At 50.5% G+C, this 23547-nt stretch overlaps 1 protein-coding gene across 5 annotated transcripts in view; it reads right to left on the bottom strand.

Annotated features, from left to right (window-relative positions):
- Positions 1 to 14497: 14497 nt before the first annotated feature.
- The window catches only part of Prkar1b (protein kinase cAMP-dependent type I regulatory subunit beta), a 140215-nt gene continuing 131165 nt past the window's right edge, over positions 14498 to 23547 (bottom strand). For all 5 annotated transcript variants that reach the window (XM_076923439.1, XM_076923437.1, XM_076923434.1 and 2 more), the window contains exons 10-11: positions 17597 to 17678; positions 14498 to 16018 (exon numbers count right to left, since the gene is read on the bottom strand). In XM_076923439.1, coding sequence (XP_076779554.1) covers positions 15846 to 16018; positions 17597 to 17678 — 255 coding nt within the window. In that variant the 3' untranslated portion in view covers positions 14498 to 15845. The remainder of the gene's footprint in view (positions 16019 to 17596; positions 17679 to 23547) is intronic.

A 23547-nucleotide genomic window follows, 5' to 3' on the forward strand; every position in this document is an offset into this window, starting at 1 on the left:
TCAGCTGAGATTTTTTTTTTTCCTGGAGAGGATGAAGCCATCAAAGAGGATACAAAGTGTAATGCCATAATGGGTACCAGCCACGGTCCCCGAAGATTCCTAAACAGTGAACCAGAAAGTGTCAAAGAGGGAGTAAGGATCTTTGGGACCCTGAATGTGTGTTCAGAGCTGGCGCTGCATTATCTCGGGCATCTGTCCCCTCAGATAGACCAGCATGGATTTCCTCAAGGCACAACCTCCTCCACACCATCAGCTGCCTCCATGGTCCCAGCCTGTTTATTTTTATTTTTTTTTGACACTCACTCTCTGTGAGTTCCAGGCCAGCGTGGTCTACAGAGCAAATTCCAGGACAGCTGAAGGTACACAGAGAAACTCTTTGTCTTGAAAAAAAAAAAATGGTAGAAAGAAAGAAAAAGAAAAAAAAAGGAAAAAGGATAGGTGAATAGAAGAAAAAGGAGATAAATAACAGATATCTGATAGTGAGTTGGTTAATACATATATAATAGACAAATAGAATAGATAGATAGATAGATAAAGATTGATAGCTAGACAGATATGATACATAGAAGATTAGACAGACACACAGATGTTAGATAGGCATAAGGACAATTGTAAATTAGGGTAAAATGTACATTACTTATCATTATCCTGTTTTTTCTTTTTGACACAGTCTCACATTGCCTAAGCTGGCCTTGAACTCACTACCCCGCCAATGTCAATGTCTTGATCCTCCTGCCTTCATCTCCTAGGCGCTGAGACTGTATGTGGGACATGCGTGGCCCCTGAAAATGGGTTCCAGGACTTGTGTATTCTAGACAGGCACTCTCCCTGCTGAGCCACACCCCAGCCCTCATTGTCCTGTTTTCACTTTTCTGCAAAATGGAAAAATTTCAAAATAAAAAATGATGATGATTCTCTCTTCACCATCAGTCTCCTAGGAGGCCAGGAGCTTCCGGGATGGAGAAAAGTCAGCGTAAGTCACCAGCCACAGGCCAACAGGACGGCACTGGTTCACACTTTTAAGTGAACAGACCACCAGGCTGAGTGTGGTGGTACAGATGGCAGACCCGGCTCTCAGAAGCATCTCAGAGAGCTGCTACCATCCTGAGCTACACAGTAAGACCCAATATCCAGAAACGGAGAAGAACTGAGAGGAGGAGAGGAGGAGGCAGAGGACAACAGTGACCTGGACTCAGTGATGGAAAAATGTTGGACATCCAGGACACATGTAAAAACCACAGTAGAGGCCTTCAGCCACATGTTGCAATGCAGTGGGTTTTCACTGTGTGTATATATTTTCATCTGCTATATATCATATTAACCAGACTGCCAGTCCTTGGCCTCATACATGTTAGGCCAGCCTTCAACTTCTGAGACACACCCCAGCCCCGCACTGGGAGATTCTAGGCAGGTGCTCTGCCACTGAGCCACACCCCAGCCCCTCCCTGGGGGATTCTAGGCAGGGGCTCTACCACTGAGCCACACCCCAGCCCCTCACTGGGGGATTCTAGGCAGAGGCTCTACCACTGAGCCACACCCCAGCCACACTGGAGGATTCTAGTGTACTGCAGAGTTATATTCCCAGCCTTTTAACTTTTCATTTGGAGACACGGTCTTGCTAAATTGGCCAGGCTGGCTCTGAACTCACTTTGTAACTTAAGCTAGGTTTGAACTTGCCATCCTTCTACCTCAGTCTCCCAACTGGCTGGGACGAGAGGTCCTGTTAATGGTAGCTGTATTTGTGAGCATTTATTTGTTTATTTGCTTGTTTATTTAATGTGTGTGTGTGTACATGCCATGGCACATGTGTGTGTCAGAGGAGGATAACTTGCAGAAGTTGCTTCTCCAAACACCTTTATCTAATGAGCCATCTTGCTGGCCCGTAGCTAGATTTTAAAATGCATGTGTGTCCCGAATCACATAGAAGATAGAAGGGGGATGAGCATATGGAAGATGTGTTGCCTGAAAAAAATCCAAGAGCAGGTGGGAGCATCGGGACACAGCTGCTTTCCATCCTTGGCCAAGCAGTCATAGCTGGCCGCCATGGAGTAGTGGCTTCCAGAGCAGCTGTGGGCTTCTGATCCAATACCTGAGTGCCGGCCTAGCAAAGGGACCCAAATATGGAAACAAGCCCTTTTCTCAGAAGACCTGACGTGGAATGATTTAAAATAGCAGAGTCAGGTGTGGAAGTGTGCACCTGTAATTTCAACACTCAGGAGGCTGAGGCAGGAGGGGCTTGAGCTCCTGGCCAGTCTGGGTTACAGAGGGAGATCCTGTCTCCATGAAGCCATATATAAATCATTAAATGAGATCACACAGACCAGAGATAACCATATTTCCAGCTTCGGAAAATTCTCATCTTGTTTTCCTGGCGATTCTTCCATTGCCTGAGATCATGGCTCCCGTCCATCCTTTGATGGTTTGGGAGCCAGGGTGCAGTACTGGTCCTTCTCCCCTGCTTTACACTCCCTGAAATGAGGATATCTCTACAGGGGCTGCTTGTCTGCTATAATGTCCAGGTTCCATGTAGATAATCTGATCTACATTCACATGAAGAATGTGTGTGCGTGTGCGTGTTCAAAAGAATACCTGAAGACATATTTTCCTATTTTCTCCCACAGTAGGTTCTGGATATTGAACTCAGGCCATCAGGGTTATGTGCAGTGAGCCTGCTGACCTTCTACTTTTTGTTTTGTGAGTCAGGGTTTCTCCTTGAATCCAGCCTTCACTGATAGGCTAGACTTGCTGGCCAGCGAGCTTCTCAGACCCTCCTGTCCCTCCCTGTCCCAGACCTAGGGCTACAAGCTTGGGTCATCATGCCTGGTTTTTTTAGGTGGGTGCTGGAGATTTGAACTCGATTTATTGACTGAGTCATCTCCGTAGCCTCCAGGAATACCTGTTTTCAAAGCTGTGTTTCCAAGCTCCAGCCCCGTTGCCTCTGAACTATTACCCAGTAACTTGTGTTGCTGTCCTGAAACCCCACAGGCATCTTCAGCCTGCTAAAGGGCTTCAGAGATAGCCTCTGCTAGTGCTGGGACCCGAGAAGCTGGACGAAAGGAAGCTGCAGACATGACAGAAAGCTGCAACTCACTGCTTCTTGGCTGCACCTTCTTCCCTAATCTGCATTCTGTCTCTGGCCTATACTATCTATACCAAGGCTGTTCCCTGTGCCTAGGATGTCCCTTGCCTTTGAGCTGACCCCTCGACCACAGGAGTCCAACCAGGCAGTCCCACACACAAAGTAATTGGGAGACTATTGTCTGTGGCTATGCCCGTGGCCTGATGGACTGGCACTTGGGAGTGATACCAGGCTGATCACACTCTGTTGGGGGCTAGTGAGGTGAGGGCAAAGCCTTTCTTATAAAGAGGCACACACACATAGCTTGAGTGGGCATGGGTTGGCTTTCTACAGGCCTAGAGGCCTTGCCTTAGATTAGGGAACAAAGGAGTCAGACAGGAATCTTCAGTGAAGCCAAAAGTGGGAATGTGGTGAGGATTCATAGGAAGAAGTATGAGAAAAAGAAAATGAAATTGGGCCCATCAACCCAGCCCTCAGATCAGAAGCTGAGGCAGGAGGATGGCAAGTTTAAAGTCAACGTAGACAATTTAGTGAGATCCTGTGTCAAAAAAAAATAAAAATAAACAGGCTGGGACCAAAGCTTCTGAAGTCAGTACCTAGTGTGCATGTAAAAAGCTGGATGTGATGGCATGGACTTGTAATTTTGGTGCAAAGACGGTGATCTGTGGGGCTCCCTGGCCAGCCAGACTACACTCCTGGGCAAACGCTAGGCCAAGGAAGAGATTCTTTTTTTAAAACAAAAACAAAAACAAAACATAAAAACAAGGCTTTCACTTGGGAGGCAGAGGCAGGCGGATTTCTGAGTTCGAGGCCAGCCTGGTCTACAGAGTGAGTTTCAGGACAGCCAGGGCTACACAGAGAAACCCTGTCTCGAAAAACCAAAAACCAAAAACAAGGCTTTTATAGCCTGCCTTCAACAAATACACATATATACACACATATATAAATAAATAAACAAATTTTTTTAAAAAGAAGAGGGAGTCCCCTGTCATTTCCCTGTCTGTGGCTGTTTCCATTCCCCACATTGTCTAAAGAGATCACGACTTTACAACACAATACAAAAGACCCCACTGGCCATGGAAGCTGGAGACTGCCGCTGCTCCCTGGCGTTTGAGTTCAGATACCACCGAGTCAGGTCGATCAGCTGCACCTGAATGAACTCATCTTCTTGCTTCATCATAAGCATCCCATAATGTCTGGATGGCTGTGCTTCTGCAGACACTGTGGCTAGCAGAAGACAGGACTGTGCAGGTGGCCAGGTCTGAATCCGATGTCTACTCTGCTTGTTTCACCAAGGAAAACTGCCCTTAGCTAGTGAGGACACCCCAGCCTGTCTGAGCTCCAGACACTACCCTCAGCCTCTCTATCCTGGCCAGCTATGCATCCTGTTCCATCTTGGCAAGGTAATCCCTGCTCTTGCACCCTGGAGCACTCTGGTGAGGGGGACTTGGGACTCACATCTCCACTGACTGAGCTTGGCTGTATCTTTCTGCCTTGGAGACTACAGACAGTCCTGCCTTAGATCCTCCCCTTCCTGTCACTGGGGAGGCTGGGTCACCGGGGCGGCTCCTCTAAAGCAGAAGGACAAAGTCCAGCCAGGTAATCTCATCCTCATCCCATCCAAGAACAGGGAGGCCCCGGCATCCCTGTGGCAGCCACCTCCCTCTGAAGGGAGCCACGTGAGCTTCCCTAGAAATGCCAGCAGCCTCTTTCCCCAGTGTCTACTTGGTCCAAAGACCTCAGAGGTGAGAAAGGGCTTTGGCCCAGAGAGGCAGCCGCTCTGCCACCTGCTGGCTTCCTTCCACCTGTTGCTTCACCTCTCTGAGCCTCTGCTGGCCTCAGCGATAAATAGATAATAAAGCAGAAATCGCTGCTAATTAGGACTGTTGGAGGATCTGTTAAGGCAAATGGTGGAACGGAGCCCAAATGCAGCCAGCATTGAGACTGCCTGGTGGCAGAGAAGGCTGAAGGCCATGGGCATATGGCAGACCTCAATGACTCAGCTCCACCCAAGAAAGAGGAACTCACACCTCTGGGTGACAGGAGTCCTAGGTGGCACTGCAAGCAGGGTAGCCCTGTCCATCTCTAGGCCAGTCTTCGGAGTTAAACGACAGCAAGTAGCCCTAAAGTACTCTAGGCAGGGGCTCTACCACTGAGCCACACCCCAGCCCCTCACTGGGGGATTCTAGGCAGGGGCTCTACCACTGAGCCATGCCTGCAGCTCCTCACTGGGAGATTCTAGGCAGGGGCTCTACCACTGAGCCACGCCCCCAGCCCCTCACTGGGGGATTCTAGGCAGGGGCTCTACCACTGAGCCACGCCCCAGCCACTCACTGGGGGATTTTAGGCAGGGGCTCTACCACAGAGCCACACCCCAGCCCCTCACTGAGGGATTCTAGGCAGGTGCTCTACCTCTAAGTTATAACCAAAGCTCCCCATCCCATTTCTTAAAGATGAGATCTCTCACATAGTTCTGAGTGTATTGAAACTCACTATGTAGACCAGGCTGACCTCCAACTCACAGAGATCCACCTGCCTCTTCCTCCCAAAAGCTGGGTTTTAAAGGCATGCATCACAACAGTCAGCATCAAAGCCCGATTTTTTTCTCTTTTAAATTTCATATAGGGTCTCATTAAGTTTCCCAACCTTGTCTTAAGTTCATTCTGTAACCCAGGCAGGTCTTGAACTAGCAATCCTCCTGCCTCAGCCTCCTGAACCGCTAAGATGACTGGCCCATGTCATGATGTGAGGCTAAAGCTTGTGTTATACTTGTTTTTTGAGATAGGCTAAGTGTTGTGCTGGTTTTTTGAGATAGGATGGAACTAGGTTCCTGTCAGAGGTGTCCATGGCTACATAACAAATGACTCCGAAACTTAAAAGGCTCAAAAAATGTGTTATGACTTCATGATTCCTGGAGCTCTGAATTTAGAGTGGGTTAGCCGGGCCCACAGAAGTCTTGAATAAGCCCACGCAGGAGGTCAAAAGACCTCACGGCTCTGCCTTCGGGTACCGCCTGTAGGCTGATCACTCACAAGGGCACAGAATCCCAGAAAGGGCATAGATGGCTGGGGGCTGTCTGACTGCTGATTGCTGGGAGACTCAAAACTCATGGTCATTCAGTACAACTTACAACTGTCAAGGGCCTATAAACCAACAGAACCTCCCACGAAGGGACATTATATGTGCTATGGGACAAAAGGCAAGAGCCCTCTGAGTCGAGAGAATGGCCTCCTGGGTAACGGAAGTTTCAGGAGGGTGAACCTTGTTTGTTATCCTCTTAAAGGATATTCCCACCAAAGGGCACCCATCACCCAGCTCTCTGGAATCACAGGAGACTACTACAGCTTCTAGTTTAGGGCCGAGAAGGGTTCCACTTATGTGGCCCAGTTGCCCCCATCAAAGCCTGGCTCAAGTCTCCCACCCCTATCCCTTGGCTCTATACCTATAGTCTGGGGACTGCACCATGTGCTTGGAGGTTCCGAGACCTAAAACAAACACACAGGGAAAAACTATGAGGAGAGTGCCTGGCACAGGTTAGCACAGAACAGCTAACCCAGCCAGCCCTCATTCCCAGCTCCTCCCTCCCTCCCTTCAGGAACTCCCACCTCTTAGAGAAGACCTACCAGGACCTCCCCCAAGGGCAGTATGAACCATCCACCTCACCTGCCTCAGGCTCTGGACCACAGAAAGTACATCCACGTGAAGTAATGGGGGCAGGAGAGGGCTGAGCACTGTACCCTAGACCTAAGCTAGACAATTGTAGGGAGCCTAGGTCCAGAGTTGTGTGTATTGGGAAGGGTATCTGAGAAGGCTTCCAGGGAGAGGCAGCTTTTAAGGTTGGCTGTACTCTCCAGGGCAGGCAGGCGTCTTCCCCCTTCTCACCATGCACCATTCTCTCTTCTTCCTCAGGGAAATCAGATCTCAGGGATCTTCCAGAACAGCAGCTCAGCGGGTGCCCTCCCTGCCCTGGGGCCACTGGGCTGTGTCACCAGTCTGGAATGCACTTTCAGTTCCCCTGCCCTCTCCTGTCCTGCCCTCCCCATTGGTGGCTCATCATTTCCCTATGGAGAGGTGGGGGCTGGAACAAGGAATTTAAGGGCTCTCAGCATCTGGGGTGTCCTGGAGGTAGGAGGAGAGAGTGAACTTCTGCCAGGTCCAGTCCCTCCAAGTTCCCTCTCAGCCCTCTGGGGTGAATAAGGGGAGATGGTTATAGTGACTTCCCAGAGATGGAACAGAGACAGATAGCCACTAGAGACTCAGTCTTAGATGCATTCCGATCTTCCAACTGTGCCTCAGGTTTTCTGGTGTCTTCTCTGGAGAAGGAGTCCACTGGAACCATCAGCTATGCTTCCTTATGGGGGACACTGTTATCTTTCTGGATTGGAAGCAAGATTTCAGTGGTTCCCAGAGTGTCCTTGACCTGTCAATTTTCATAGGTCCTCTGAGGCCCCCTTGGCTGGTCCCTGGTCCCTAGTTCCTGATCCTTGGATTGGGGGAGGGGTGGATATGGTTCAAACATCTCAAGTACAGTCCACTTGGAAATCTGCTATGGCCTTTCCTGCCTCCCCACTTCTGGCCCAGCAATTGTCAGCAAGAGAGGTGCCCTGGACAGCCTCAGGCAGCCCTGGAGGATAGCACCTTCTATGAATAGAGCCCCACTTGCCACATACCCTTGTCACCTGGTCCTCAGATGCTGAGAGGCTGGCATTGCCAATGCCAGGTGACCATCAGTCTGAATAGGGGGACACCAGTGAGGCCTCCCACCTTTTTCTAGTTGGGTGAGCACCCTGTAGTGTGTGTGAGGGACAGCATTAGCTCCAAGAGACATTTAGAGCCATAGTGCCCCATATGCTCTGACACCAGGGTCCTCAGAGTGGATGGATTTCTCTGCTCACATGGTCTGCTAGTCTTGGAATCCTGGACCATTTTCGGAGAAATTGAACTTCCCATTACTTCGATATCATTGTTTGATAGGCCTCTGGGCTCAGGCTTGCAAAGCCGAGCCATGCCCACTTCCGTCTCCCAGCTCACAGTCAGACACGGACAAAGACATCAGGAGGTATCTGGTGATGCTGTGTAGTGCCCTCTTCCCACACTGAGGGTTTCCGTCCTGTGGTTTGTTGGGTGCAGGTAGGAGAGACACCTCAAAAACTTCAAAGTGGATTGCTTCCTTGTGGCAGATGGAGGCAGATGGAGGACCCAGAGTCATGACCAGCCCACATAGCTTGTGCACAGCTCCCCTTGGTGCCCATCACTGTCTCATACTGCCTCCTGCTCTTCCTGAGGACTCCCAGGAAGCATGATAGCCTCCCAGGGGAAAGCTGGCTAGGCTCCAGTGGGTCGGACTCCACTCATAAACAGTTTTATGGCCCCAGGGAAGGCAGAACTGGCCAGGACATGCTGGGTTGGGCAGAGATGACCCAGGCTCTACTCCTTGCCCCCCAACTCCTCTGCTGTGAATTGCTTCTCACTCTGAATTCAGTGCCCCTGTGCAAAATGAGCCCCGCTGGGACATTACAAGGTGTGGTGGGACAGAAATCCACCATCTTGGTGAAAACCAGGACTCACAGCAAGTGAGGGGTGAGAAGAAAGAGAAAGAGAAACACAGATAGGGAGAGACACAGGCACAGAGAGATAAGGAGAGGTATAGAGGCACAGACAGAGAAGATAGAGACTGAAGCAAGACTGGGAAAGAGAGACAGAGCAACAGAGAGGAAAGACAGAACAAGAAAGGGAGAGACAAAGGAAGGTGGATAAGGAAGAGACAAAGACTGAGACACTGAGAAACAGAGACAGGGAGGGAAGGAGAGAGACAGAGACACAGACACACACACACAGACAGAGACAGAGAGACAGAGAGATCCTGAAGGTTCACTCCAGCCCTGTAGCCCAGTGAGCAGGCTTGCAGAGTGATTGATGGGATAAAGAGTGGAGAACTGATCAAGCAAGGGGTGTGAGCCTCCGATCTTGGATGGCAGCAGATACCTTCGTGGGAGGAGTTTTATGTTCTTTTGAGGTTAGTACTTGCATGCTGGGCCCCAGGTGACAACTTCAGTGATATGACCTTCCTGGAGCTCACCTCTACCTCAAAGGGTGACTCTCTCCTTCCTGCCCATAGCCCAATACAATAAACAGAATCCTCCACCAGGGGCCTATCTTAGCCTTTTGTTGCTGTGAAAAATACCATAACCAAAAACAACTTGGAGAGGAAGGGGTCTATTCCATCCACTGATGAGCTTGCAAACCATCATCAGGGGAAAACACGACAGGAACACAGGCAGGAGCCTGGAGCCAGGAGCTGAAGCAGAGACCATGGAGGAACACTGCTTACTGGTTTGCTCTCCATGGCTTGCTTGCTCTGCTTTCTTATATAACCCAGGTTGGCACTGCCCAAAATCATTAATCAAGAGAATGGCCCACAGCCTTGCCTACAAGACAATATGATGAAGACATTTTTCTCACTGAGATTCCCTCTCTAGTGTCAAGTTGACAGATCTAACTAGCTCAGGGACCATGTCCCAAAGGACTTCCTAGGTTCCATGACTCTGAGACCTAGTCCCAAAAGGCCTGCCACCTTTATCTGGGTGCTAGAGACAGGGTGTTCTGGAACCCTCCTACTGTGCATGAGCCTGCAGCAGTCACTCAGAAAGAGTTGCATCCTCGGGCCTGCTACAGGCTATATATATTACAGTTGTGCCCAACGCCAGGTCCTCAGGCCTCATGAAGTAGATAACCTACACTCCAGGGCCTGTCTGAGGCCCTCCTCACATAACCCATAAGATTCACAAGGGTCCCTGAGCAGGCTGTCCATCTTTACCTGGGACAGGTCTCCTTAAGGATACTTGGAGAATAAGGTTCCAGGAGAAAGGTTGATCCTTTGGGCTAGGATAGGTCCTCTCTAGGTGGGATATCAGAGCCACACACAATCCAAGCCGTGTGCCAGCAAGAAAGTGGCCGCTCTGCGTCTAACGAATGCGGGTACTACAGCTGATGTGCTTGGGTGAAGCCAGAGGTGCTTGCCATTATGCGTGATAGGATTTGATGTCCCATGCAATGACAACTTAGCCTGTGAGCTTCTTTTGCTGAGTTAGCACTCCTTACCTACAATCATGCCTTGCTACAACCAGGCCTGAGAGGCAAATATTCCTCCCAGTTCATGGGTGAGATCATCCAAGCTCTGAGACGTTAAGCAAAATGCCTTATGCCAAACAGATAATAAAAACCACGAGCCAAACTTGATGTTACATGTCTGTAATGCCAACACCTGGGAGACTGAAAGGGGGGACCTCAAGTCTGGACTACATAGTGGCACTACTAAAGAAAGATAGGGAGGGAGGGAGGGAGGGAGGGAGGGAGGGAGGGAGGGAGGAGACATGTTGAAGCATAATTGTAATTCCAGTGCTAGAAGGGTGGAGAAACCCTGGGGCTCCATGGCTAGCCAGCCGTCCTAGCCTACTTGGCAAGTTCCAGACAAAGTCAGAGAATCTCATCTCAAATGAGAGCATTGGGGTTGGGGAGATGGGTCACTAGGTAAAGTGCTTGATGTGTGCAAACACGAGAACCCAAGTCAGTCCCCAGCACCCAGGCATAGAGCCAAGTGTGGGGATGTGTACCTGAAATCCTAGTACTGGGGAGCAGGGTTGGGAATATATCAGGGTCTTCATGGCCAGCTGGCCTAGTAAACAAGACGGAGAATGGTTGGAGGAAGACACCTGACATTGTGACATCAATCCCTGGCTTCCACAAGTGTGTGCACACAAACGCATGCACGCGCACACACGCACACATACACATACAGTTATACACACTCGCACACACTTATACACTTACACACACACTCACACACACTCACACACACACACACACACACACAAATGCTTAAATTAGCACAGGGCACATCAGCCATACCTGGGTGGTACATAGGTGTTAGGTCATCACTAAGTTCCGTGCCAAGCAAGCACTGTGTTTTGGCTTTTCTGTTGTCTGGTTGGTTGATTATGGAACCTGGGGCCTCACACACACTAAGCAAACATTCTACTGACCGAGTCACATCCCCAGCCCTTAAGTATTTTATTAAAATGTACAAAACTGACTTGTAGAAGTCAAAAGAATATTTTTTTCAGGGAGGTTAATGAAGGGGCTGACGGCTCCTGTGAAGTGATACAGGTCTCTGTTCTGAAGGGACATCTGACAGAAAAAGGCCTTTCCTTAAACTTAGTCTGTGGCCCCCAGGCCCCCGAGGTACTTGTGGGTCACCGAGGCCCTCAAAACCTTTTCAAGGAATGTGCTTACAGATATAAACACACAGTGGACCTTGTTTTTCTCCCAAGCGTTGGGAACGGAGTCCAGGCCCTTGACTGTGTCAGGCATGTAATGTCCGGAGCATATGCCAGCCTGTCATTTTACATTTGTATGGCATTTTGTTTTGTTTTTGTTTTTGTTTTTGACACAGTGTCTCGCTATGTAAGTAGCCCTGGCTGGCCTCAAACTCATGGAGATCCTCCTGCCTCCGCCTCCTGAGTGCTGGGATTAAAGACATATACCACCACACCCAACTTATATGTGTTTTTATTTTTAACTTTAATTTTTAAAGACAGTATAGCACTATTTCCCAGACTGGCCTCGTCTATGGGCACAGAATGGACAGAGACAGGATGAAGAAGGATCATTACCAACCAACTGGAGCTGGAGATGGTGGAGGAAGCCTCAAGTACCAGCTTCCCAATGTGGTGACATCACAGAGGCAAGTGTAGAGAGAAAGCAGCCAGGCTGGTGTCAATGGAGACTTCCTGGCAGGACCCGGGCCAGCTGATCTCAGAAGTAAACTAAGTGGAAGGTAGGGGGAGCAGAAGGGGGCACTAAATCTAAAGCTTGGGCCAGGGTACCCCGGATGTGAAATCACCCAGCCCTGGTTCTTGCAGGAGGCTGCTGCCTGTCTCCCAAGAGACAAGCCTGACCTCAAAGTGAGTCACCCGCCAGCCCAGCTGATTCAGCGGAACTGGGGGAGTAAGGCCGGGACTGTCCATAGACTGAAGCGGCCAGCCAAGGTCAGGACTGTCCACTGTCTGGAAGGGCCAGCCAAGGCCGTCAGACCAGCAGGGCTGAGCCCCACCTGCTGGCACCCAGCCACAACAGGCCTCTGTCTTCATCATCAGAAAACCCAGGCCTCAAGGAAATGCTTTTGGCAGGGCAGTTGGCTTATGGCTGAGGACTCATAGGAAGGGCTAGGGATTGTGGGTAAGAATCAAGGGTGAAGGAAAAGTGAACGCACGTAAATTCACTGACAGGTGAAAAAGTGAGCTGAGGAGAACAATAAGAATTTGTCAGATACGGTGATGGGAGGGTTCCCTGCTCTCAAGGTAAGCAAACTGCGCACCACAGCTAGCCAGAGGCCAGAGGCCATAATGAAATGGAGAGGTGTTCTCTATCCCAGTTCCCACTGTACCCACGAGAAATGTGACTAGTGACACCAATCAATCTCTTTCCTCTCAAGGCTTAGTTTACCCCGCTATCTGGCAACAGCATGGCCCCATCCCTGCAATAAAGGAAACCATAGGGCATCAGCCATGGGAACAAGGTTGGGACTGGGCCCTGTCTATTTGACTATGCCCAGGACACTTGTAGCAAACAGGGGTCTGACCAACACAGACCCCCATTTGCGCTGACAATGTTGAAACTAGTTAGCTAGGCATGGTGATGCTGGCCTATAAACCCAGTACACAAGAAACCGAGGCAGGAGAATTTCATGAGCTGGAAGCCAGCAAGAGCTCTATAGTAAGACTTTGTCCCAAAATAGATAGATTAGATAGATAGATAGAGACAGACAGACAGACAGACAGACAGACAGACTTTGGTTTGGATATATGAAGTTACAGAAGATAGAAGGGTAGGGGTGTGATAGGAAGTTCATATCTAATGTGTGCTATCTAAGGTAGGAAGATGACAGTCTGTAGCAGAGTGTAATGATAACTTCAATGTACCGCGCATGCAGATAGTGACAAAACACTGCCATCTTAACTCTACTCACTTGTTTCTGCAGCACAGGATATTGAGCTCACACAAGGTACATGTTAGGCAGATATTCTACCACTGAGCCACACCCCAGCCCCTCACTGGGGGATTCTAGGCAGGGGCTCTACCACTGAGCCACACCCCAGCCCCTCACTGGGGGATTCTAGGCAGGGGCTCTACCACTGAGCCACACCCCAGCCCCTCACTGGGGGATTCTAGGCAGGGGCTCTACCACTGAGCCACACCCCACCCAGCCCCTCACTGGGGGACTCTAGGCAGGGGCTCTACCACTGAGCCACACCCCAGCCCCTCACTGGGGGATTCTAGGCAGGGGCTCTACCACTGAGCCACGCCCCCAGCCCCTCACTGGGGGATTCTAGGCAGGGGCTCTACCACTGAGCCACGTCCCCAGTCCCTCACTGGGGGATTCTAGGCAGGGGCTCTACCACTGAGCCACACCCCAGCCCCTCTCTGGGGAATTCTAGGCAGGGGCTCTACCACTGAGCCATGTCCCCAGCCCCTCTCTGGGGAATTCTAGGCAGGAGCTCCACCACTGAGCCACACCTCCAGCCCCTTATTGGGGGATTCTAGGTAGGGGCTCCACCACTGAGCCACACCTCCAGCCCCTCATTGGGGGATTCTAGGCGTTTTACTACAGAGCCGCACTCCTGGCCCCTTGCTGGTGGTGCCTTTAATAAGCACTCAACCAATGAGCTACATTCACCATCTTTTTTTTTTAACTTTTTACTTTATTTATGTAGATTAATTTATGTAGACTGGACCAGGCTCAGCATTAATGGTTTTGTTTGTTTGTTTTTGTTTATTGAGACAGGATTTCTCTGTGTAGCCCTATTTGTCCTGGGACTCGCTCTGTAGATCAGGCTGGTCTCGAACTCAGGGAGTTCGCCTGCCTCTGCCTCCCAAGTGCTGGGATTAAAGGCATGCGCCACCACCGCCTGGCGCTTTAGTAGTTTTTAAAGTGTGTGTGTGTGTGTGTGTGTGTGTGTGTGTGTGTGTGTGTGCGCGCGCACGCGCGTATACATGCATGCACGTGTTCAAGTGTGCCATGACATACAGGTGTAGGTCAGAAGTCAAAGTTGCACTCACCTTCCACCTGGTTTAGGACAAGGTCTCTTGTACCACGTGGGTATGACAAGCAGGCTGGGCTGAGCACTTCCAGAGATTCTCCTGTCTAGGCCCCGCCTTGCGGTAGGAGCCCTGGGATTATATGGTTGATACTTTGTCTGGCTGTAAGTCTGGAGATTTGAACTCAGGGCTTCACGTTTGCATGAAAAGCATTTTACCTGCTAAGCCAGCTCTCCCCAGCTCAGTGTTAATTACTTGGAATCACCAGAACAGATTCTTATCTACAAGAGATTTAGACCGAGGCTCCCGATTGGGAAAGGGTTCTTCATTGCACATTTAATAGTCCATGCAGTACTTGATGACATAAATAGGGGACAGAGGAGCAGGGCCACAGAATCCACAGATAGTCCACAGTGCAGGCAAGACACACGTGGCCAGGGCCACACAGCGGGGAGCTGATGGTCAGCTGGAAGGGTCACTTAGACGTGCACAGCGGGGCGAGAAAAGGTTGATCACACTGTCTCATGACATGCCGGTCACCCAGGGGACACTGAGCAGTTGTGGCCACTCATGTGGCCCTCGAGTCTGGCTGGCTCATATCACGCTCCACTGTTGATGGTTTGGGGATGTGAGGTCAAGCCTGGTTTCAGTACATTATCCCCTCTTGTAGGGGAGCAGAGAGACTCGGGTGAGAGATGTTTGGGAGTCAGGGGACAGGGATTCGGGCTTTACGCAGAGAGTCTGGGAAGGTTCAAACCTACAGCCTTAACCAGCAAGCTGGAGTTCCTTGCTGTCCCTTGGGGTCTCCAAGAGGCAGGTTGACAGAGCCATGGCTCCTGGTCTCCAGGAGATGGGGACTCAGCTCAGACTCACCACGTTTGGAAAACCCCACCATCAGCCACACTTCCTGCCCAATCTGGGCGTCTAGCCAGTAAGGGGTCACAGGCTTGGCCAACTGTCCTGACATGAGGTCAGGGTGCCTGGCCTACCCGGAAATGGACTTTCCAAGAGGTGTGAGAGTAAATGAGTGGGCTCAACCACCACCCCTGACTTTATAGGGCCATAGCTTAGTCCCTGGATAGGAGTCTGGGATCAATTTGGGTCCCTCAGGGGTCCTTCTGAGAGTTGGGGACAGTGGGCAGGGACCAAGAATGTCTTTCAGCTTCTGTTTCTGCTCTCAACTTGAGCGATCACTTGAGGACATCTCCATTTGTCATTATCTGTTTTATACCTGGGCCTAGACCAGAGAGTCTTACAAGGACCAGAGACAGTGTTCTGATTAACTACCAGCTTTGGGGGGAAGCTATAAGGGTAGCTGCAGTCTCACTCTTGAGACCTGGCAGGACACAGGGCCGGTTCTAGTATGGGGATCAAACAAGAATTCCCAGAAGACTTGGAGAGGGGATAGGGTGGACCCAAGATAAGGCTCCAGGGCCACCATCGGGGAGCCAGCTGTCACATCCCTGGTCTGGGGCTGCCTCTTGCCCTTTGTTTTTAGAAAGCACAAGATGGTTATTTATTCCAAAAGTAAGTCCAGAGAAAGGGGAGGCTCTGTGCCAGGCACCAGCCCCACTCAGCCACTAACCAGCAGCTCCCAGGCCCCTGGCATAGGGAATGGGTCACAGGGCCACATGGGGAGGTCCCCCAAGGGTGCAGGTGCAACAGAAGCTCAGACAGTGAGGGAGATGAAGCTGTTGTAACGCTGGATGTTTCTCTTCAGGATCTCCGAGCAGGGGCCCAGGACACGTTCAAAACGAGGCCGGTCTAACTTCACACACTTGAGGGGACCCCGGGCCACCACAGTGGCTGCACGGGGCCGGTTCAGAAGCAGGGCAATCTCCCCTGGAGAAAAGAAAAACGTCAAGGTTCATGATATGGAACGGCCTTCCTTCCCAGTGGGATGCCAGGTGAACCTGTGGTTTTCTTCCTTCTTTCGTTGAAACAGGGTCCCATATCTCTCAGGCTGGCCTAGAACTTACTATGGAGCTGAAGATGACTGCCTGATATCTTGTCTCCTCCTGAATATTGGGGATTGAAAACTGCACTACCATACCTGGGATATGGGTTGCTAGGGATTGAACCCATGAATTATTAATCCTGGTCTTTTTGTTTGTTTGTTTGTTTTGTTTTGTTTTGTTTTGTTTTTCAAGACAGGGTTTCTCTGTATAGCCTTGGCTGTCCTGGAACTCACTCTGTAGACCAGGCTGGCCTCGAACTCAGAAATCCACCTGCCTCTGCCTCCCAAGTGCTGGGAATCCTGGTCTTGAATTACAAATGTAGTGAGTGTGTGTGTGTGTGTGCGTGTGTGTAAAGAGAGATGTGTGCGTGTGTGCGTGTGCGTGTGTGAGTGGGTGCATGTGCATGTGTGTGTAGAGAGTGTGCGTGTGTGTGTGTAGAGAGAGAGATGTGTACATGCGCATGTGTGCATGCTCGTGTGTGTGTGTGTGTGTGTATGTGTGTGCGTGCGCGTGTGTGTGTAGAGAGAGAGATGTGTACACACGCATGTGTGCGTGCTCGTGTGTGTGTGTGTGTGTGTGTGTGTGTGTGTATGTGCGTGTGTTTTCCTAGGAACTGAACACAAGCTCATGCATGTTAGGTGAGCATGCTGCCACTGAGCTACAGCCTGAGACTTTTAAAAATTATTATTAGTAGTAATAGTATCATTATTATAAGTTGCCTAGGACAGGCCTTGAACATGCCATCCTCCTGCCTCAGCCTTCCTTTAGGATGGCAAGCCCTGCACAAATAAATGCAGGACCCGGCGTAAACTCTTTCTAGTACAAGAACGTCCTGTGAAACACTTGCTGTGCACGCACAGAGCTCTGGGCTCCATTCCCAGCCCTGCACAAACCAGGAGAGGTGAACCCAGCGCTCAGAAGGTAGAGGCAGGAGGATGGAAAACTCAAGGTCACTCCTATCTATATAGGGAGTCTGAAGCCAGCCTGGGTTATATGATACCCTGGTCTTAGCATCCCAGCCCACCCCCAATTACATGCTAATTATCTGAAATTCAAATTTAACATTGTTCTGTGACCTGCCTGGCAGCCCCACATGCAACAGATGCCTTGATGTGGTCCAGGCTTCTCCATGACCTAGTTCCATCTGTAAGAACATTCTAGATGTACTCAAGACCCTCTTTCTTAGTGGCTACAGGAATGAGCAGCTTGTGGTCCCGGGTCTCTCACCAGGGCTCTGCTTTCCCCCAGATCAGCAGGTAGGCTCCAGGACTATTAATCATGTGGTCTCAGTCCAGTCCCAGACCTCAGTTTGAGGTGACTCCATCTGAGGCCTCTGTCACAGCTGCATGTGGCTTGCCTAACCTCCAGATCCCACTCTGGGGTCTAAGGAAGCCCCATGCAGCTCCTGACCCAGGACCCCAAATGAGATGCCACATCTTGAGTGGTGAAACCCCCAACTCACCGAAGTAGTCAGAGGGTCCAAGGCGCCCCACTTCCACATACTCCTCGTTGGGGGATCGTCGCTGGAGGACTGAAGCAGTGCCCTGTGGGAGAAGGGACAGGCAAGAGTCAGTCAAGTGTATGGGTCAGCTGTTGGGGGACATGTTGGAAGCTGCTTGCTGGGGTACATTGTATTTTGGGGATCACTTGCTTAGGTGGGCATGTGGAGGGAGTCACTTGGGGAGCCTGCAGCAGGAGCCACTGCCTGTGTGTCCCTGCTTCCTGCTCCTTTCTTCCATGTACATACAGTTGCTGCCATCTTTAACTATGCTGGCCTCTTTCCTCTTTGTGGGTCCACCAGGCTTTCTGGGAGGTGAACTCCCATGGGATCTGAGCTCTGAATTGTTGTGGTTGGCTAATGCACCCTCCCAGACAGACACCTAGAAGCCTGTCTGTCCTGTCTGAACCTTGATTTTACTGACACAATGGAAGCTCCCCCAAAATAGGGACCTCCCCAGAGCCTCCCCCAGAGGTCCTGACGGTAATGGTGGGGATAGCCCCAAGGTGCCAGAACTTTGTCATTATGCTGAGAGCTGACCTTGGACTGCAGCTTAAGGACAATGAGCTGTCTCAGCCATGTTGAGGGGGGGCTCTAGGGAGGCAAGGGGGAGCATGGTCTCAGGGTCATACACCTGCTGAGCTATGCAGCCCCTCCTTACTCCCAGGAGGGCAGCAGGTCTACAGACGAAGCTGGCTCAATGATTAACAGAGCAGCTGCAGCAGGTCACTGGCCTCTGGGAACATTAAAGACAAGACCAGGGCACCCCGAGGCATCTGGGCAACCAAATGCCTCCCATGCTCACGCAGCTGGCTACCTGAGATGGGCAACTACACAGCTAGACCATGGCTTCTTTTAGGTAAGTCCTTCCTGCGTCAGAGTCTCCACCTGTCACCTTCGTGGGTCAGGAAGATAGAGTGGCTTTTAGCACTGCCAGTAATTCCCAGAAAGGACAGCAGAGTTTAGTCAAGTATGGTGAACCTGGCATCCCAGAATTTAGGAAGCTGAAGCAAAGGGATTGTTGTGAGTTTGAGGCTACCCTGGACTACACAGTGAGACCTTGGCCAAAAATCCTGCTCATCAAACAAAAATAAGGCCAAAGTAAAACAACAAAGACAAAAAAACCTCACAACAAGAAGGAGGAGAAGGATGAAGAAGAAGAGGAGAAAGAAGAAGAAGAAGAAGAAGAAGAGGAGGAGGAGGAGGAGGAGGAGGAGGAGGAGGAGGAGGAGGAGGAGGAGAAGGTAGAAGGAACAGGAAGAGGAAGAGAAGGAAGAAGAAACAGGAAAAAGACACCATTGAGCTGCTCTGGGTAACGTCGCTTGCATCCAAGTCTAATGACAGAGTTCTATCTCCAGGATTCACATGGTAGAAGGAGAGAACATCTCCTAAAAGTTGTCCTTTGACCTCCACACATGTGCCACATCCCTACAAATAAGTAAATGTTTGTTGGGTTGGTTTTTTTTTTTTTTTTTTTTTTTTTTGAAGGTAATTCTTCGGATTGGAGAGATGGTTTAATGTGATTGCTATTCTTCCAGAAGATTTTCATCTGTGTCAGGTGGCTCACAACTGCCTGAAAATTCAGCTCCTGAGAAACCCAGTGCTCTCTTTTGGACCCCATGGACATCCACACATATAGCAGACACACACACACACACACACACACACACACACACACACACACACACTGATAAAAGGATGGAAGGGGAGAAGGAGGGAAGGACAAAAGAGATAGAGACAGAGAAAGACAGAGCCAGAGAGGAGAGAGAGAGTGTGAGTATGTGTGTGTGTGTGTGTGTGTGTGTGTGTGAGAGAGAGAGAGAGAGAGAGAGAGAGAGAGAGAGAGAGAAAGAGAGAGAGACAGAGAGACAGACAGAGAGGTGGGGGGGGCGCTGTTCAGGTATGGACCGAATCTGTAATCTTGGCACTCAGGAAACAGGTGCAAGGATAAGAAATTAAATCAAAGTCATCCTCAGCTCCACAGTGCATTCAAGGCCAGCCCTGGGCTACATGAGATCCTTTTTCAAACACAACACAATACAGCACAACACAGTGAGTCTGACACTGAAGATTGCAGTGTGTGGGACCCACCTCCAAGGAGCCAGCATTTAGCTCTTAGCTCCCACAGACTCTCTGATCACCCAAGTCCCTGAGGCAGGCAGCTGCCTGGGGACTTCTGCATCTCATTTAACACCCTCGGTGACTGAGGCTCAGAGATGTTGAGAGGTTCCTGCAACCTGGTCCTCAGGGCCTCCGTGTGGGTGTAGCCAGGTCCAGGGCCACCAACATGCCTAGATATCTCAGTGCCCGCCCCACGAGTCCACTCTTTAGACATAGACAGCACTGCATGGCAAGGTGGGCTTTATCACCCAGGCTCACTCACCCAGTCTGTAGCCAGGCTGTGCCTGGCTTAACAAGTGACTCCTGGGTCCGCAGCTGGTGCCCACAGTGCCTGGAGTCCCCAGGCACCTGTAACCGCAGCTGGATCCCCAACCTGGCTCCTGGGCCTTTGCATGTTTATAAATTTGGCTGATGGATGGAGTGGGGTATGTAAACATGAGACCACTCCAGGGCTGCCAGTGTGCACAGGGAGGACAAGCAGGGAGCACATGGGCAGGGAGCACATGAGCCAGGAGCTCATGCTCCTCACCAGGGGCCCCAACAGAGATTAGGCCCACTTGTAAGGAGAGCTCACAGTGAGCTCCGGAGCCCATGCAGAGAGGGACTCTGACTTTCCTGTCAGGGCTGGGGGACAGGTGGGGCTTCCTGTCTTTAAAGTCACAGCTGGAGGTGATGTTGGGGAAAGTTTAGTCTGTGCTCACCGCACAGGCATGAGAATCTGAGTCTGAGGTGCAGCTCTCACATAGAGATAGCCTTGGTTACCCAAATTTATAATCTCAGTATTATTTAACTATGTAGTGTTTCTATACATTCACTGCCCCCATCCACAAATAATAATAAGATGTTCATTTTTTTTTTAAAGCAATCCATTTGTGTTAGAGCAACGGCTTGATGGTTAAGAGCACCTGCTGCTCTTCCAGAAGACCTGAGTTTAGTACCTAGTACCCACGTCAGCCCCCTGGCAGAGAAAAAGGCAGAGTCAGGTGATCTCTATAGCTCACTGGTCGTCCAGCTTAGCTTCAATTGCTCATCTCTAGGCCAGTGAGAGCCACCCGTCTTACAAACAAGGTGGATGGCCTCTACACTCACGTTTATACACATGCACACACATTTCTCCCAGACTCATACCCACCTCCACACACATACACATGCACAAGTAAACACACCCAGGTTGGTGTATTCTGGCCTGGGGAGCCTGGTGTGCTGGAATAAACCCGTCATCCCAGCATTTAGTTCTCTCCTTCTACCATGTGGATGGATCCTGGGGATCAAATTCAGGTCATCCTGCTTGGTGACACGTATTGCCTTAACTCACTGGATTATCTCAGCAACCCTTCATCCCAGGATTCTCAGGTAGAGGCAGGAGGATCTCGGCTTCAAAGCCAGCCAGAGCTATGTAACAACATAGCAACCTACACACACACACACACACACACACACACACACACACACACACACACACAAATCAATGACAAAAAAAAATTGGAAAGCCAACTTAACGTTGCTAAATGCTAACAAAACATCAACCTATTCACAGACCTAGAAAATAGTCGGGGACATTAAGGATCCCAGCTTGTTCTTACTTCCTGCCCTGGACCTCAGCAACGTGTCCAGTCTTCTACCAGGCTGGCAGAAAAGCTGCCATGGCTCTGGGAGTCACCACATGCCACATCTACATCACTAGCAAGTAAATAAAGGGAACCCATGTCAACCTTGGTTTCTTCATATGTGAGCTTGGGATGGTCACAGAAACTCCCAAGAAAGATGTCCACGGGGATGAAATGTACATGAAGCCTCTACATGTAAAGACTGGGAAAACAGAAGCCGCCCTGTATCTCTCCAGTGTGGGGAATGTCCAGGCATGGTCCTGCCCTCAAAGGATCAGCATACAACAGATGTTAGGAGACAGAACAGATAGTCAAACTGCAGGCGCAGACACAGGGACCATAAAGGGACACAGTCAGCATGGCTTAGACACAGTGACCATGAGGCTGAGCTCCAGAGGATAAAGGGAGCCAACCAGATATGTGGAAGCATCCAGTGTAGGGACAAAAATCTGGCACGATGCTGAGGTGGGAACAGGGAGGAGGTGAGACTGACTGGTGGGAGAGCAGGGCATCAGCAGGGGGCTCCATGCTTCCCACACAGAGCATAGGCATCCTGGCATCCCAGCAGGAAGAGGGTTAGCCTGAAGCCCGTGCAGGGGGTGGGGGTGGGGAGTTCCTGTGTTGCTGTGGGGCTGACAGCAGCTTCTTTATTGCCCTGAATAATACACTGGAGCATGACTGTCACCATTCTCATTGCAAAGCCCAATGTCTGTGAAGTCAGCAAGCACTATGACGATCTACACACTCCCAGATACACTGGAGACAGGCCATTGTCTCCTGTCATTGAAAGCTCCTAAGTGGAGGGAAAACATTCCCAACTCAAGACCCAGCCTGTGTCCCTAAGAAGCCATGGAAATGGCCAGACATCCTGGAGGACATGTCTAGAGCTCAGGCCTGGGAAACACCCATGCCAAATTGCTGGCTCACAGTCTCCAGGTTCCTCATGGAAGATTCCAGTTCAGCTGCAGATCTGCGGCAGACAGCCCAGAGGTCGCGCAGGGGATTGTCACTCCTGGGTGTCTATGACAGGGTCCAGTTACAGACACTAAATTTCCTTTTAACTACTGTGACTTAAAAAAAGTTTTTTTTTTTTCTTCCCTACAACACTAAAAGGGAAGTGTGACTTTCCTAAGAAGGAAGCCAGTGGGGGGCACATGGCATCCACCCCTACATGGCCATGTCCCGGGACTTCCTCTTTCCATGTCTCACGGTCCCGTTTGTGACGACCAGAGGTTGGACTTCGTGTCCTCCTCAGCCACACTCTCCACTTTATTTTTTGAGACAGGGTCTCTCACTGAACCTAGAACTCACCTGGTGGCTGGCCAGCAGGCACCAGGGACCCTCCTGACTCCATCTCTTCAGTGTTGGGTTCAAATAAGCGCATGCCACCACTCAGCTTTTAGGAGGGTTCTGGGAATCAAACTCAGGTCTTCTTGTTTATAAAACAAACCCCTCATCAACTAAGCCATGTCCCTAACACTTCCCCCAGACATTGTTAAGATTCAAAACATGGTAGCTCGTGACAGAGCAGCTTGGGCTCTCAGAGGTGGAATTGAGGGAAACCAGACCCATTTTAGGAGCCTCCTCCTGGGAGGAGACTGTAAAGAGGCAGTCTTGCCTAGCTGGTTCTCATGGTTGCTCATCATTTACAACCTTGGCCCTAAAGCTCCTCCCTCTCGAAACCTCCACCTCTCCAGCATGCACTGAGCAGTGCCTGGGACCCTCACCTCTACTGGAAAGATCCTTAAGCATCCAGTGAAAACCAAGCCATGGGCTCAGACATCAGGGCTACCAAGGAAGTAGGTTAGGGGGACAGTCAACCAGGTCTAGCCACAAAGTGACCATGGACCATGGGCTACCAAACATTCGTGCAAAAACCCTCCCAGAGGGCGAGCAACAACCAGCAAAAGGCCAGGATGGGAACAGGGAGACGAGGAGGGTGAGGGAGGGTTAGCATGGAGAACAGGGCAAGCTCAGGATCAGCACTTGCTCTAATCTTGAGGGGCACAAGAAAGGCTCCCAACTTAAGACCCCTGCCTGGGACCCACAATGGGCTGAGCATGAGAACTCAAGTCTCTCTGAGTCCAAAACTAGCCAGAGACCAGCAAAGGTGTGAGGAATCAAGATGTATGTCTTACACATATGTGTAAGAAACACCCTGCCCGTGGACACCAAGGAGTGCGACCA

This window comes from Arvicanthis niloticus, chromosome 24 (assembly GCF_011762505.2).
Source record: "Arvicanthis niloticus isolate mArvNil1 chromosome 24, mArvNil1.pat.X, whole genome shotgun sequence".
In the NCBI taxonomy this organism is placed as follows: Eukaryota; Metazoa; Chordata; class Mammalia; order Rodentia; family Muridae; genus Arvicanthis; species Arvicanthis niloticus.